Genomic DNA, 16,835 nt, shown 5'->3' with positions numbered 1-16,835 from the left:
CGGAGAAAACGCGTTTCTTTCCACGAGAGCAGCGGAGCTCAGCTTTCTCCTCCTTTTCCTCGTTCAGGGGAGCAGCTCGCCCCCAGCGACGCGCTGGCTGCCCCGCACCGCTTTGCTACGGCTCGGCTCGCGCCCCCTGCCCCGTGCGGAGCAGGAAGGGACGCATGCGGACCGTGCTTATTCACCCCCCTCCATCACCACCCGCCTCTCCCCGTACCTGGGGGAGCTCAGCGCGCAGCCCGGGCTCGGCTCCCCATGGCTCTCGTGCGACCACGACACCGCAGCGGCGAGCTCGGGGCCCACGGACGCGCGGCGCCAGCTCGCACCCAGATCCTCCCCCCCCAGGACCTGCCTCCCTCCGCTCTCGGGAGGGGCACAGCTGAAGGGCTGAGCTGCCGGCGCTCCGCTGCTCCACATTTTGGTTTTGTAAGAGAAACCTAATTAAAATTGGCTGTCGGGCAATGCGCTGCTGCAAGGGCACGCAGGCTGCGCAAACAGCAGGCAGGATGGCCAGGGCTTCGGGAAGGGGAGCTGGGGGGGGGTGGAGAATCTCTCACTGTCCTCTTTAAAGGGCAGTTTTTAAATTCCTTCCCACCCTGCTTGCTCGGTTTGTGCCCACTGGAAGATGGTGCTGAGCACGAGCAGCACCGCTCGTGCCACGTCCGTAGCCTGCCGCGATAACTCCCAGGGCTCTCCGTCCCCAGGAGACGCTCTGCCACCAGGACGCCGAGACGAGTGCTCAGAGCAGCAGCAAATTAACGCCGCAGATAAGAGGTGCCCGAAGCAATGTCGCTGGGGAGAGCTGCCCTCGGAGGCCAGACTGCAGAGAAACAATTATTTAGCAAATGACAGTGGCAAATTAAATCAGCGGGTGGCTGGCAAGGAGGGCTCGGCAGGCGCTCGGTGACCGCCGGCGCCCGCAGCAGCGAGACGGGCGCTCCTCTGCCTCCGTCCTCCCTTGGCAGGCAGAGCCGCCCGACGCCCTCGATTCCTGGCGGGCCTTGGGGGGACCGAGACCGCAGATCTGGAGCAGACAGCTGCAGCACAAAAGCGTTTGTCGTCGGGAGCTGCTTAAACGGCTGAAAGCTGGGGCTGAAGGCTCCGCGGCTGACGAGGGCGGTTTGTTCCCTGCCCTCCCAAAGGTCAGCTCGCAGCAGCAGCGGGCTGGGCGCTGGGCTGGGGCACCCGCTGCCAGCTGCAAAGCGGCCCCGGGACCGCTCGAAATGGCACCGCGGGATGGGTGGCAGCTGCGTGGGGACACGCTCTGATAGACTGCACCTCACGGCCTGCAAGCAAACTGCTGGGCTGCACCTGAGCGGTAACAGCACACGAAGCCTCCTACGAGGATGTCACCGTGCCGTGTAAGCTGCCCCGCGCTCCTCCCCGTTGCAAAAGGAGGCTCTTTGCTGACGGAAGGCTCTGCCGGTGCCCACGTGCTCTAAGAGCAGCCCAGGCTCCAAACCAGGCAGGGAGCAAACCCCGACCCACGCAGGGCACAGAGCTGGCCCCAGCGAGAGGCAGCCACTGTCGGAGGCAGCGATCACCCAGCTCGTTAGCAGCAGCAGCCCGCTAAGCAGGGAAAACATCCCTCCCCTTCCTCGCTCACAAATCTTAAGCCAAAAAGCCCCGTTCAATGTGTTTCTGTAGCGGGGGAGAGGTGTGCTCGGCTCGGGGAAGAGGATGAAGGGCAGCTTAACTGCATGGCCACGCACCTCACCCGGCCAAGAGCTTTTGCAAGCTGCAGCTCTGCTGAGGAGGTCGCCAGAAGGTCCTGGGGAGGAAGCACGTGTGCGAGGAGCTCATCTCCTGGAGTGAGACGGCTTTTAAAGGGCCTTTCAAACGGACAGAAGGTGACCAGAGCGAGCAGCGGGGTGTCTCCAGAAGCCTGGTGAGCAAAGCACCACCCTCCTGCCGGGGGGGCAAAAGGCAGCACGAGGGGACACCCCCTGACATCCCCGCAGCAGCAGCGGGTTAAGGTCACGGCGCGGGTACCCGGAGCCTGCAGCTCCCGGCCCCTCAGCCCGCTCAGCACCCCGGGACCTGCCCGTCCCCGAGCTCGGCCGCTCGGTTCCTCCCCAAAGAGCCGGGTGCCGGAGCTGCAGCAGGCGCAGGGCCTCGCGGTGGACGCGGGCGCACCGAGCAAACCCTGCACGCACCAGCGAGGGCGGCGCGGACCTGAGCAAACGGTGACATCGGCTGCGTGTAAGCCTCACGTACCAAAATCAACAGGCTCGCTGCTCCTCTGTGCGTTTTTTACTCCTGCTTGTGTTTTCCAGTGTTGAGCCTTTTTGGTGCTAGCGCGCTGTAGCACAGCCACGCCTGGCTCGCACGGCCCCTCTCCAAATGAGGGATGTGGAGCTGGCTGTGCGCACATTTCCAGGCTGCCTGTTTTATGCTGACACGTGCCATGCCGGGCCCAAGGCGAGGCGATAGGTGTTCTCCCGCTTTTGGCATCTCCAATCCAACAAAAATTGCTTGCCGTGCAGCAAGGGTACAAGCTAGTTAAATACCGTAAGAGCCACAGCTTTCTCTACCACTCCTTATTTTGATGTGTCACATTAAATTCCCTCGGTGCCAGTCTGTGTTCTCAGGGTACTTAACCAGGATAGACAAAGCAGAGCAGCTCTGAATAAATCATTAGCCTATTGTGCATGAGCCTCTGCTTGGAGAAGCGTCCTTTAAACCCATCCGGATTTCATCTCCAAAGAAAAAAATAAGCTGCCACTAAAATAGATAATTAAATGCAAACACGCTGGAGATCTTTTAACCTTTGCCAGCTGAACAGATGAGCTGTTTATTCTCAGACTTTAAACCTGTTTGCGTTTAACACGCTGTTCAGACAAAAGCCAAGGGGCAGGGGTGCTCCGCGCAGCGCCCCGGTCCCGCTGCCACCTGCCCCCGCGCCACGCAGCGATTGCCACGGCTCTGCTCGGTGCCCTGCTCTCCGCGTCTGATAAATCCTTCGCATCAGGAGCCCCCTAAGCAAGGAGGGTTCCCGGGCACGGAGACCCTGCTGGGGTCTGCTGCAGCTTTCCTCCTCCCCTGCCTTTCCCAGCATTTCGTGCTTCTCACCGCCAGCCTTCAGCCTTCTCGCCCTCCCTGCCCTGGCTTTCTGCCCTCTGCCCCGCCAGGCACCGAGCTGCCGAGGCCGCTGGGTCTGTCCCCGAAGCAGGCAGGAGCCACCCCTTTGCTGTAACAAGGAGGGGAGACACTGAGAAACGTCCCCACCCAGCAGCTCGCAGAGGAACAAGGGAAGAGGAGCTCGGTGCCGAGAGGGAACAAAGCCTCTCCACCGCGCAGCGCTGCCCCAGGGAGACCGCCTCGATGCAGGGCTGCAAAATTCCAGAGAAACTGCTCTTGGGTGAGGTTGTAAAAAAACGAGACTGCACTGTATGGTGTATTTGTTTTTTTGTGCGTGTGTTTTTTCGCTGTTTGCTTTTTTAAAAGCAGGCAAAGGTCCCCGTTGGTGCTGACAGAGGTCAGCAACCAGGCCAGGAGATGCCATCTCCCGGCATCCCGCTGCAGGCTGCCGAGCAGCCCTGGCACCCCGCGCCCAGGCTCACGGCCGGCCCCCGCTCGGGGTCCTCTGAGGACAAACGCAGCAAATGCCCAAGGCAGGGGAGAAGAAAGCTCCCAGGGCCTTGCTTTGCTGTTACCCAGTCCTCTACGGCTCAGAAATGCCAATTAGAATCACCGAAACTTTCCGAAGACGTACTCAGGCTGTATCCATTGTGACAAGCGCTTCTTACCTTGTGCAGGCTGCGAGCAGCGAGCACAGCTCGGGGCTGCACGAGGACCAGAGCTCTCCTTTTGCTCATGCCGGGGAGGGGGGATGTCTGAGCGCCCCGTCCATCCCACACCTCACCATTTTCTCCTTCAGGGCACAGGCGACAGCTCCTCACTTCCACCAGGAACAGCTCTCGGCACTGCCCGCACCGCAGGGGCGATGCGCTCAGGGGCTGCCCCTGGAGCACTTGTGCTTGCATTAATCCGGATTTTGGTACAGCACCCCACGCACACGTTAATAACCGTTGGAAGTGTTTTGTTCATAGAACAGCTGGGGTGATCCCTGGAACAATCCCCTAAGGAGCAAAGGCTGTGCTTTTTTGCAGCAGGCACAGGAGCACAACGCATCCCTTAACTCCCCTTCGTGCATCAGTTCTGCCCAGGACACATTCCTGCAGCGCACGTGTACCTGTGCTGGGATGAAACGCATCGGCCGAGCCCTCTCCCACGCCCAGGGTCCGAACAATGGGCGCAGCCACAGACACCTGAACCTGGGCAGGGTGAATCCAACTCCAACCTGGAAGAGACCGGCAGCTGGACAGCCAGCCCCTGTGCCACCCTCGGTCTGGGTGTCACGTTATCATCCCCAAATCCCTGCTTCAGCTTCGGGGCTGAGCAGGGCTCCCTCCACAGAGAGGGGCAAATGGCCAGGAGCACGGGGGGCCCCTCTGAACCCCGTCCCCACCCTCTGCATGGCTCCAAAGGAGAGCAGAGATCCACCAGCGACCCGCCTCTCGTCTGGACGGAAACCCAGCTTTTAGAGAAGGGCTCCGCTTTGGTCATGCTTCACATCCTACACTGTAATTAAGCAGCCTGCGAGGCTCCAGGTTTCTCATCAAAGGCGAAAAGCACAGTCGGAGGTTGCACCGTACGAAGGCAGCGTCCCCTCCTGCCAGTTAGGTGACCCCAAAGCCGAGCGTGCCAAAAGCGGAGCCGTCGAAATCTGCCAGCACTGCTGCTCCAGCAGGGCGCTCCGCAGGCACTTAACTACCCAATTTTCAGATGCTGCTTCTTGCTCAGAGCCTGGCTCTGCTCCATTCTCTCTTTCCAGCTAAGGAAGGGCCCAAGGCAAAGAAAGTTTCGTATAGGACGCGGAGTCTTATCCAGCCAGCAAATGCAGTTTAATGAATCCCGCCTGTCTCGCTAGGCTCACGCTCATACAAGTGCTGCCGCTGTTACTAAACCACGTATTAAAGACAGGCGGCGGACTGCGGGGAAGAACTGAGACCAGAATGTGTTTGCTATTAAAAGCAACAGATGCAAAACCCAAACACAGCTTTTCCAGACTACAAAGGCTTCTGCAAACATCTATAGCAGAGTGCCTTCAGCTGGATGAGCCAAAGCATCCATTTTTTCTCAGATTAATGCACACAAAGCTCTTTTTTCTCCCCCTTCTCAGTAAATTCAAGACAATTTGCATCTTGTCAAGGATTTTGCTGTCACTGCTCTTGCTTTACTTTTGGCAACCAAGAGCCTGGATGCTGGAGATGGAGCCGCATCCAGCTCACCGCAGAGCCAGCGCGAACAGGGATAACGCGGCAAGTCCCAAAGCCCAGAGGCTGCGCTTCGCTTCGCCCCCACGCCACTCACCAGGCTCTCCTTTTGAGGCAGGAAAATAAAGAAAGACAAAGACGGATCCTGCACGCTTCTATAAAGCCACCAGCCTTCAGAGCCTGGCAGCCTTGGGCAGCACCCCGAGGGAAAGGGAGGGCAGCGAATTTAGGAAGATGAGCTACAGCAAGGGCATTCCTGCGAGCTGACAAATCCACCAATGCAGCCGGCAACAAACTCCGTCCCCGGATCTGTTAGTAGCTAAAGGCTGAGGGCCTTGGTTCCCTGGGGGGCTGAAATTTGCATGTTTGGCCTCGCACCGTCCCTGTGTTCAAACCCATCGGAGCTCTGTGGTGCTGGGCAGAGCCGTCAGGGCTGCCCGGACCCGTGTTTGGGGCAAACCGCTCTGATAAATCTCATTCAACAGGGCAGGAGCAGCTAACGCTGTGCTGATGGACTAATTCATTACCTCATCCTAAAAACAAGCTTGCATTCTGTCTGTGCAAGTGCACAATCTGCTCTTTGGGGCTTTTCGCCCCCCTTTCACAGCCCCCAAGACCCAAAACCTCCCAGGATGGATCCAGCCTCGAGCGGAGGCCCCGCTGAGCACCTACGGCACCACGAGCCAGCCCTGGGCGCTCAGCCCCTCCGCCAAACCCGCTCTGGTGGCTGTCGACCCCAAAACCGGGACCTACCCACCCCAATTTCATGGAGCAACAGCAGCCCTTGGCCACGAGAATTCACATTTGTAGTTGGCCTCATGGTTTTGTGCCTTCCCTTAGTGGTAGCTGCAGTTCGAGGTAGTTCAATGGAAATCAGGGGAAAAGAAATATTTGTTTTGCCAAGGCCATGACAATGAAGGCCCAGCTCTTCACATAGCATTGATTGTGGAAAGGACTCCTATACAAAAGCCTACAATAAATCCTAGATTAGCACACAGCCACTTCATTTTTGCTTAATTTTTTTCCCCCCATGCACACTGGCAGCGTGACAATGGCAACGGAGGGAATCGGTCACGGTTGTCAAGTTCAGGCAATTTTATTGAGAGCAAAAAAAATTAACTGCTACTTTAATGGCTTTTTTAATGTTTATTGGGCCTGGAGCTACTAATGAATCAAATGTAAGTATTCTCTAAATTGCCAGTTCTGGTCCACCCACTTCAAAACCCACTCTGAGCTCGCTGCTCTCCGCGAAGTCGCTTTCATGGTGCTCAGCGCCGCGCTGCCCTCGGTCCCCAGCCCTCAAAAGGTCCCCAAAGTGCTCCCTCGGAGCCCGGCTTCTGCATCCCACGGGTCAGGTCAGGCTGAACACGCTCGCACCGTCCCCGTCCAGAGATAACCCGAAAAAGCAAACCGTCCTAGACAAAGCACAGCCCTCGTGAGCCACCCAAGCAGCGCCTGACGCACTGGAGAGCTGTCAAAAAAATCCTTTCGCTGCATGAATTGGTTCCCGCTCAGACGCTTGGCAGGAGCTCTTACACCAGGGTCCAATTCCGCTCTTACGGGGTGCTCATCCAGGGCATCGAAATCAGTCTGGGGACCGCGGCAGAAACGCGTTTCCAGTATCCTGGCAGCAGCGATAAACAGGAGACAATACCATGTAATGCGGCTTATGAGCTCCCTAAGTCATAAAACTAAATGAAAGCCATTTCGGCAATAAATCTGCCAGCCGGCACGAACCAGGCCGGCGAGATCCTCAGATCCGATTCATCATTGTTAAGGGTGGATGGCCGGCACGTCCAGGTGGCAGCTCCCCAGCGGCTCAGCCCACACCGATGTGCAGGATCGGTCACCAAACGCCGCCGCGGGACAGAGAGCCACGCACACAGCACGGGCTTTAGGAAGAGCAGGCCCAGCTCCACCAGCTCGAGACCTCCCGCCCGCTCCGTTCCCCGGACAGCTGGGGGTTGCTTCAGCTTGAAGCCAAGGCCAGCTGCCCAGGCACGAGCCGCACGCGGGTCTACCTGCGTCTGGCTGAAGGTACTCCCCGAGGGCTGCGAGCGTGCCAAGCTCTCCCTTCCTCTCACCACATGCGGCAGCTGTAAGACCTTGTCTGTGGGATGCCTGAAAGGTCACTGGTCTGAAGAGGTCAGCGCTTGGTGCAAGACTCAACTGGAATAAGGCAGTTCGGTTCTGCCGTAGATGGCTACTCGAAAATGGCAAAATGAAAAACGGTTTCAAATGAAAACCATTCTCAGAGCACGCTGAAAGCCCGGCGGCACCCGGGGGGCAGCGCCTGCAAGCCAGGAGGGACAGCCGGGAAGGAGATGGGGCAGGGCAGAGCTCCCACTCGCTCACTGCTCAGGGGAGATGCCCGTGCTCCAGCAGCGTGCGGCAGGCGAAAGCAGCGTGCAGCCGGCAGCCAGCATCTGAGCACGGGGACTTGCCGGGCGAAGGGGACCCGGCCCCGCGTGCATCGCGTCCCTCTGCGGCTGGAGGGCTGGCATCAGAGCCAGCTCAGAGCTGTGTTTCAGCCCTGCTCTGCTCACACATCAAGCCAAAGCCTCGGCTCTACATTATTATTAATTTTTTTAAACTGCTTGCACACAAAACCAGGGACAAGGGGAAGGCTATTCTGTACTGAAGACCACTACAGGCTAATCTAACATGGCACTGAATTGCGTTTAATCTAATTAATGTCACTACTCTCAATTATTTGCGGATACCCCATTCTCCCAATCCTGTCATAATTCTACCACTTCTCCCCAGTTATGAAAAAAGAAAACCCTCAAGGAGCCCAGGGCACTACACGAGGAGAACAGATTTCCGTTTCTGATGCTGTCTGATTGAATCAGCATTAGCTGCTTTCCACGCACTCCATGGGAACGCAGGCTTGAACAATAAAAATTAAAAAAAAGCCATAGGAAATAGGTTCTGTTCTCTTTTACCTGCTCATTTGCGAACTGAAAGATCTTTGGACTGAATAAGAAGTTCAGGCACAGAATAATCACCGCACAGAGCACGCGAGGTTTGCCCTTCTCAGGCATCAGGAGCCGTCTCAGGCAGCACCGGGCAGTCAGCCCTCCAAGGGAAGGGCAAAGCTTTAGCAAGCATCTCAGACAAATTTATGGGCTCTAACGGATCACAAACCACTAACGTGAAGGTATAAGCAATTGCACTTCTTTCTCCGTTTCGGAGGCAGAGCTCTCCTGTGAACTGTTGCAATCCCCTGCCACCGCCGGCTCCATCCTTCCTCTCCCCAGCGCGCAGCACAGCCCAGCCTGGCCTCTCTCCCCAGGTCGTCCCGTGTTTGCCAGGGGGCTCTGGGACGCACTCTGCATCTCACAGCCCCAGACCGGTTTCCCCGACCTCCCGACGCGAGCACCTCCTGCAAAGGCACTGGTGACCACAGGGGACGCAGCGGGACCGAGCTGCGGCAGCAGGACCCCTCTCGGTTCCTACTCCTCTGACATTTTTCCTACTCTTACAGCTCCCCCGGTTCATTACCAGCCAGGGACAATTAAATTGATTTATAGTGCTTTTTTTTTTTTTTTTTTCCCCCTGAATGACACTGCTCACTCACTGCTACGGCTTTGTGAGCTGACCTTTTCTTTTCCTCCTCCGGTGGAGGATGAGGCAATGGGTCTCCTGAAAGGCCGTGCAGACACCAGGGCTGCATTCCTCCACGTGGGAGGTAGCAGCGCTGGCCTCTCTTGGGTGGTGGGGTATTCTTGGTTCATTAGGACTGTTAGCATTTGGCATGCGCTTCTGCTGAGGATTTGGGTCTACTTGCAGAGCTGTATTTTGCTAAGGCCAGGACAGCACAGCCACTGCCAGTAATCCTCAGCGAGCAGCTTCAATTCGGCGATGTTTACCCATCGCACAAATAAACCTTTCCCCTCTAATGACAGAACTCCAGCAAGCTGCGGAGCAGAGGAGGAGGATTTGAAGCACCATCTCCATTTTCTCTTTAAATCCCCAGCTGGCTGAACAGGCTGCTCTTCGATTCAAGCCCCCCATGAAGAGCAGAAGTTTGGTGTCACAGTCCGATCGCCCCGAGCCAGCACTGCTGACGGTGAAGGTCACAGCGTGGCAGCGGAGAGGACGAGCCAAAGAAGCTGCTCCCAGGGACTGCAGGGTTCAAGCTGGAGAGAGAGAGCAAGAAAAGCAGGGAAAGGCCCTTCCCTAGCATTGCCCACAAGCACCACAGCAAAGCAACTTAAAGGGAACAGAAGTTACCCAGAAACAGCAGTGTGGCTCAGTACAGATGTCGGCATTTGGAAAGAGAACTCGGTCTTTTAGGAAACAAAGCTACTTCAGTCCATCTTTTACAGCCCTTTTCTTCCCTCTATCAAGAGGGAAGATCACACACCATCTGAAATAAATGTAGCTTTAGTCCCTCCCCAGAAACACATACATTTGCAAGTAAATTTTAACATCACGTCAGATTGATGTTTAAATAATCCTGCTGCCCTGTGTCAGCAATATCCACTCTCGACCGAAGTCAGTACTTGATCGGGATTGTTTACTCTGAACCAGCCATAAATGTGCAAGTTTCTGCGTTTGACCGAAACCAGTCAGCGTCCCTGAGATGCTCTCGTGTGCCACACCAAACGCTGCAGCGCTTTGTTTTGTTTTGCAGCTCTAACAAGAATTGTGCATCATGGAAATACTGATCAAGAAACCCTGCCTTAAGAGCTGGAACAAAGCAAGGCACCAGCGAGGCCAGCGCTGCAAACTCAGCCCGTCTGCTGCTTCCCAGCTCAGCTCCAGCTCCTAAAACACCAGCAACTGCGTCCAGGCAGGAGGATGCTCCTTGAATTTGTGCGTTAACATGCGTGGTTCCTTGCTTGCCCTTCCCTGATAGCCAATTCGTAAGCCCTCAGCAGTGGCTGCAAGTTCCAGAAGTGAGAACGTTCCTAACAGGCTCAGCCTGACACCGCTCAGAGCTAACCGGTACTGCAAGTTACTCTCGTGTTTGTCCTGAATTCCCCCCCAAGAAAGAAACAGCGCTGGCAGAGAGACGCACGCGGGAGAAGGGTCAGTCCTGACGGCAGTCATCGCTTCTCCCAAAGCACACCCAGAGGGCAACAGAAACGAGAGGTTTGCTGCCGGTGGCAGCGCTGCTCCCATAAAGCCAGCCCGTGGGCAGGGGTCCTGCCGGAGCCCGAGGCCGCCCAGCTGCAGGCTGCTAAAAAAAAACTTGTCCCTGCTGCAGCTCTGGAGCTCCCCAGAGCAGAGAAACCTCTGCTCAGCATTCACAGCCCGCACCAGCTATCTAAAACACACTTCTCCCTTCCCTTTTTATTGGGAAACCCGTAAAACGTTCATGGCTCGCGTTACAGTTTACATCCCCAACCCTGCCTCTTCGACATAAACCGTGAACGCTGCGGGTCTCCAGGCCGGCCGCGTGTCCGCAGAGCAGAGGGAGCCAGCCACATATCAACTAATAACGAGTCTGGATTTCCAAAACCAACAGAATTATTATTCTTGGAAACAACGGGTATTTCTGCCTTACATCCGATTAAGAAGCTTAATATATTTACAGAGAACTTTTCAAAATCACTTCACCGTGCTGTGCGCTCGTGAATCATTTCCCCTGCGTCGGGGGGAAAGGCTTTTGTAACACAGGGTGTGAATTAACACGAGAGCCAAGTGAAAATACAAAGGGAATTCGGAATTCCTGAAAGCAGAACTGCCTAAAGAAGGGGCTAGAAGGGCACAGAAAACCAAAAGGCCAAACTTCTGCACCCTCCGAGTTCTGTCTCTTACCACCTTTGCACTACCTACTTGGTGCGCCACAACACTGTAAAAATCCATTTTTTTTTTAAATAAAGCAACAGCAGCAAACAGCACGGCGCCAGCCAACGCTGCATCTCCCCCAGTCTCCCCTGCAGGATGTGCTCTTTGTTCGACCATTCTCTTAACCCCCCTCACCTGTACGTACCGCGGGCTGAGAATTCCTCATAAACATACGAGACTAAAGAGCTTTTCTAGGAGGCTGTGTGTTTGACAGCATGCTGCTAACATTTTGCTCGGGATGCTTTTTTGTCTCCCCAACATCCAGGCTTCTTGTTTGCGCCCAAAGGGGCCACCCTGGGATGCAGGCAGCCCAGGGAGCATCCTCGGCAGGCTGAAAAAAACCCACAGTACTATATTGAGGGCATAATGTGATGTGAAATCTTATATAGGAAACAAGTGTTTCCCTACAAAAAGACTCCAACTTCTTAATTTTTGCTACTACAACTTAATTAGCCTCACAGCCCATCTGGCGGCCTGCAAACCATCACTCAGCATTCGTTAGGCTTGGAAATAGTTAACGTAACGAGGCCCTAGCACAGGCTGAGCCTTCCACAGAAACTGATTTAGGCCCAGGACAATAATGTCACTTAGTTTGAAATATCAGTGACCAAAAGCAGGAGTTAATACGGAAATTATTGCATCAAAAAGGAAAGGAACAGGCAACCAGCCACGGCAGGAGCCCGGCACCGATGCCCTTTCAGTACTCGCTGCAGCAGCCAGCTTCAGTGTCTACAACAATTTTAATAATTCATCTGAGAGCATCATCATCAGTGTTAAAAACAAACGAACTCAGTTCCCATTTGTACGGTATCTGAGGGTTTTACTCCCGCAACATCAGCGGCTGAAGGGAAGTAGCAGCACGGAGGAGATTTTTATGAATTAGACTTTCAGACTGTGCCGCCTGTATTAGCCTGAAGTTCCTAAGGCTCAGATAAAAGGATTTAAAAGCCAGCTTTGACATGGGTGCCAGAGTCAACTCCCCAGTAAAAAGGATAAACAGCAACAAGGAAATCAGCCAGGGTTTGCAGGAAATCTTTGTTAAATTATTTGACCTTTTAAAATTGAGAGGAATGAGCAAGGAGAGAGCGTCCCACTGCCTGGAACGAGCAGAGGCTGATTTCCTTACAAACGAGAAAATTCTGCACGAGGCGGTCAGCAGCTAGGCAGCTACTCACTGCAAAGAACCACGGTCAATGCAAATTCCTGCTTCTGAGCCTCCGGCTCCTGCTTCTCCGGGGCCAAATGGAAAGCTGAGTTCCTTTGTCGTTAAACTTCTGTACTGGGACGTCTACCGTCGCGCTCGAGACGCCGTATCTGCTCGCTGCTGGAAGAGGCAGCCCAGCAGCCCGCCGACACCACAAAGGTCAGCCCGTCGGCAGAGGACCCTAAGCAGGGACCTGGGGGCGATCCGTTTCAGCACAGGGTGGAGGCAAAAGCCTGTGAGAAAGCCGTCGCCCGTCGCCAGCAGCTCCCCTGCTGAAGGCACCTGAACCAGACAAAGGAGAAGCCGCTTGCCACGGAGGCCAGGACGTGGGGCTGGGTACTCACACGGGCACATCTGCCAGCGTTCAACCTCCAGGGCTGGGCGGAGATCCCATGACGCTTACAGGAACGCTTGTCCTGTTGGTCAGGTTATTTTTTAAGAGCATAATTGCATCCTGCCTTTCCATACCCAAGTGCCCTTCCCTGCCCTTCGAGCCGTGCCCCGCTCAGTCTCCCTTTCTTTCTCCGGCTGCCCCCCGCAGACCTCCACCACCGCACGATGGGTGCTGCTTTTAACTTGGGAGAGCAGGAGGCTCCCCGCAGACGTGGAACTGTCACATTCACTCACCGGGGTGTTTTCGGAGCCCTTTTTGCCTGGCTCACAACACGGAGTGACATCCCCCTGGATGTCACCTCTCCGCACCATCCTCAGCACCAAGGAGTCCACACGCAAAGGCATTTCTTTAAGCTGCACAAAAAGCACCCCCCCGCACCCCAATTTGTCTCTGCAGCTTATCATCCCATGCAAATTCTCAGATTTCTGCACCGTGCCACCAAGTTTCTATGCACCAAAACCCTCAATATTAAACATTAGGGTGCTGCCATCATTAGGTTTCAGAGCCAACAGTGTCAACGCGATCAGGTTCAGCTCATTAACGTCCTGCCTGCGTGCTTAGAGTAAGGATACTTCCAACAAGAGGTCTGCCACCTCCTTCACAGTCCAGAGCACAGACGGCTCGGTGACTTTTTCAACACATTAATGAATTCCAGGTCCCATATCTTGAATAAATTGGATCGTAAAGATTTAGGCGGTAGAGTAAATAAAATTTTATAACAAAATTACAGTGAAAAACCGTAAGAACTGTAACTGAATCAAATGGGAAGACGAATGAACCGACACAACCCTCGTTTCCTCCTTTTGTCTAACTTCCTACACATCCTCCAGACCCTTCTGCTGGGCTGCAGAACCCAGGTCTGCTCTGCAATGGACACAGGGGTCCCGCAACAAGTCGGGGTCCAGCTGATGTCTTCCTTAGAGCCCGAAGGTCCCACCAGCAACTTACCAGGAAGCGGACATCATCAAAGCCGTTCAAAAGCAGCTTACTCTCGTATTGCTGCAGGCCGATGGACTCCAGCCACTCCCCGACACTCTGCTCCAGCATCCGCGAACCTGACGAGAGAGGAATCGGCAGACGCTTGAAAAGGGAAAAACCGTTAAGGCGGTAGCAGCGGCACTCTGAGGAAGACAGATGGCATTGCCACATCATAGTCATTACCATAAAGAAACTCAAAAAATTATGCTCAGAGTACAATAAATCAGCTGGCAGACAATTCCGCTGGTGTGCACAGAGCATGGACAACAAGCTTCCAGCGCCTCCACGGGCTCCGGGTTTAATTTGTATCCCAGTTAGCGCTCAGAAAACGAAACACCTTGCCCCAGCAAACTGTTTAAGAAGCGCTCCCGGGACCATGGCATCACATGCACTGCTCGCAGGGCTCGGGCGAGTTTCTTGCCAGGCAAACACACGAAGCCCAACCCCACGGGGATGCCGATCCAGTGCTTGGCTCATTGGAAGGGGGCGGGAGGAGGGCAGGAAGCTTTCCCCCAAGGCATTCGCAGCCAGCCGCAGGTGCGAGGGAACGGAGTGGAGCCGCTCAGAGCCGCGCAGCGCCGTGCAGGTCCGCTCGTCCATGCGACTCCGGATGCACTACGCTGCCCAGCGGGCCAGCAGGGAGGGCCAAGCGCGCTGGAGGCACAAAGCAGCTAGAGAGAAAGTACGTCTTCATGCAGCTGAGACACAGAACAGACACGACGGACTCTGAGAAAAGCAGCAGAAGCCAGACTAGAGCAGCTGTCCACAGGAAGACATGCAAGACAAAGAAAGCACACAGACTGCAGCAGAAGATAAGAAGGGCTTATACTTTTTTTCCCCAAGCAGTCCTGAAAGAGGCAAACCATGGTAAGGGCTTTTTCTCTCCGTTACTGCGTCACGAGGAGCAGAGGGGCGAGCGACCCTGAGCATGAGTCTGGGAGTCCTGGCACTGCCATGTTACCACCTATCCGACACGGGGCATCGCAGCACGCGGCTCCGACCGCGCTGGCTGGCTGCACCGGAGAGCCTAACTACAGCGCTGCGCTGGCTGACAGCAAGAGAGACAGAGGAATCAGAATGGGTTTTACACAATGCATTCAGTCCTGCCAGGTGCTTGGTGCACGCTTGTATTTGCCCTTCCTTCATTTTCTTCAGCTAAGTGCAGCTGCTGCATCCCAGCCCCTGACTCAAACAGGCAGCAGCTCTGGAGAACGAGGCATTTTAGTTCCTTGCTTCCAAAGCACGTCAAAACAAAACGAGACCAAACGCGAGCACACCCTCTCCTCTTCCTGCAGCAGCTCAAGTCAGAGACATGCCCCGGCACCTCCTCTCAGCCTCTGATAAATGAGATTCTTCCCAACACCCTACAGAAGCTGTGCAGACAAGCTCTCCTTCCCTCACCCCTGGGAAGGGAGTCCAGGGACTTGTTCCTCTCCTCTAGAGGAGCTCGGGATATGACAAGAAAAGTTCAGAGATCTCCTTTTCATCAGGGCATTTGCTATGCAAGACAGGCTGAAATTTTCAGGCTGCTTAGCACATCTGGGTTTCAAGGGTATACGCAAATAAAAAGACGATCAGGAGAAAAACAAGTTTGCTTTCTTTGAACCTCCAGGTCACCTGAAGCTGTTGGGCACCTTCCAAGCCATCCTTCCACCCCCACCCACTGCAATGGCTGCACACCGCAGAGCTCACGGTCTCGTCTGGAAATTCTTGGGGAAAGGGATCCTGCTGCTCTGGTCCTCGGGAGCGCTCCTCTGCCAGGCGAGCCGCGCTCGGCGAGTTCGGGAGAGCCGGCCGGTCTTTCTAGTGCACGCTGCGGCGCGAGCAACGCAGAGATCACAAAAGGTTTCCGTCTCCCTCCCCTCACGCAGCCTGTGCAGAAGGGCAGCATCTAAACCTGGAATTTATGCAACAAGCTCCGGCTCGCCCGGGGTCTCCATCCTTCCCTCCCGTCGATCCTCCGCGGTCCGCGAGCAGCCAGGCAGCCGGGTCCCTTCGCCGGCAATCGCGCGTCCTTGCAGCGAGCCGCAGCGGCGGGCTTTGTCTGAAGGCAGCGAGCTCCACGCTTGCCGTTCCACTCTCAGTCCTGTCTCCTGCTCTCGCACTGCCTGTCCCTCCCTTCTCTTCATCCTCTTACCCCTCCCAGCTTTTCCATCCGCTGCACGAGCAGCGAGCAGCCTTCGCAGCAGAAGCTGCAGGAGAGGGGAGGGAGACAGCAGCTTTATAACTCTCTAGTGGAAATTACTGACTTCTCAATATTTACTCAGTGATGGACTACACAGCTCGGGTTTGCAAAAAAAAATAATGATGTTACAGGTCTGCTTTGACAGTTCAAAGTGATTTGTGGCTGGCTCAGAATTAATTTATTGAGAGAGAGGTGAGGAAACTGCTTGCTGCCTACTACAGCATTTCTGGAAGCAGTTGGGGTATTGGCAGGGGGAATGAAACCACAGCAGTTCCTTCCTCTGAGCTCCTGAATTTGCTTTTAAAAAATTATTTACTCTACTCAGCCTCTTGTACACTCATAAACATATTTCTGCTTTTAAAGGGGAAAACCCTCAGTGACACCAAGTGCAGGTTTTCTGGTTTAAAAATCACTTCAAAACAAGGCAAAACAAACAGGGGTATTTGGAGGGGAACGGAGGGGTTAATATTAAAAAGAAGAGAACAGATACCCGGAACATCCCAGACAAACAGAAAAGTCCAAGATATTTGCATGTTATGAGGATGACACTGGAGCAAATGAATGCCAGTCACCGTGCTGCCCAGCAAGAGCTGGACCCCAACTTCTGGTTAAATAAACTCCTAATTCTCAGCCAGGTCAGCTCCATCCTTCTCCCTGTGCTCCAAATTTTAGGAATCCTACCTTTAAAAGGTCTCAGGGTGGGGGGCAGCTGACAGAGCATAGTTAGAAACAATTACAGTGTTAAAAAGTTGCAGAAAAAGCGAGCCAAGCAATTCAGTTCCTCCTACAAGGTGTTTCAGGTAACATAGCATACCCCAAAGAAAACAGAAAAGGGACAGGGCCACCTCGGCCCTGATAAAGTAACGACCCTTAATAGTAACGACCCTTAATGCCATGACTGAGCCTGTGTGGAGGAAGGAATAAGCACGGCACGCCTGGCAGCCAGCATCACCCTGTTTGCTCTTGGAAGCTGAGGGCAGTTCAGCACAACCTGGC

At 54.9% G+C, this 16,835-nt stretch overlaps 1 protein-coding gene across 16 annotated transcripts in view; it reads right to left on the bottom strand.

The window, feature by feature from the left end:
• Positions 1-16,835, bottom strand: part of ANKS1A (ankyrin repeat and sterile alpha motif domain containing 1A) — a 106,682-nt gene that overhangs the window by 14,953 nt on the left and 74,894 nt on the right. For all 16 annotated transcript variants that reach the window (XM_066982811.1, XM_066982813.1, XM_066982814.1 and 13 more), the window contains one exon: positions 13,625-13,731. In XM_066982811.1, the coding sequence (XP_066838912.1) occupies positions 13,625-13,731 (107 nt within the window). The remainder of the gene's footprint in view (positions 1-13,624; positions 13,732-16,835) is intronic.

The sequence above is a fragment of the Anser cygnoides genome, chromosome 25 (assembly GCF_040182565.1).
Source record: "Anser cygnoides isolate HZ-2024a breed goose chromosome 25, Taihu_goose_T2T_genome, whole genome shotgun sequence".
Classification (NCBI taxonomy): domain Eukaryota; kingdom Metazoa; phylum Chordata; class Aves; order Anseriformes; family Anatidae; genus Anser; species Anser cygnoides.
Note: the sequence above shows the minus strand (reverse complement) of the source record. Positions and strands in the feature narration are given on the sequence as shown.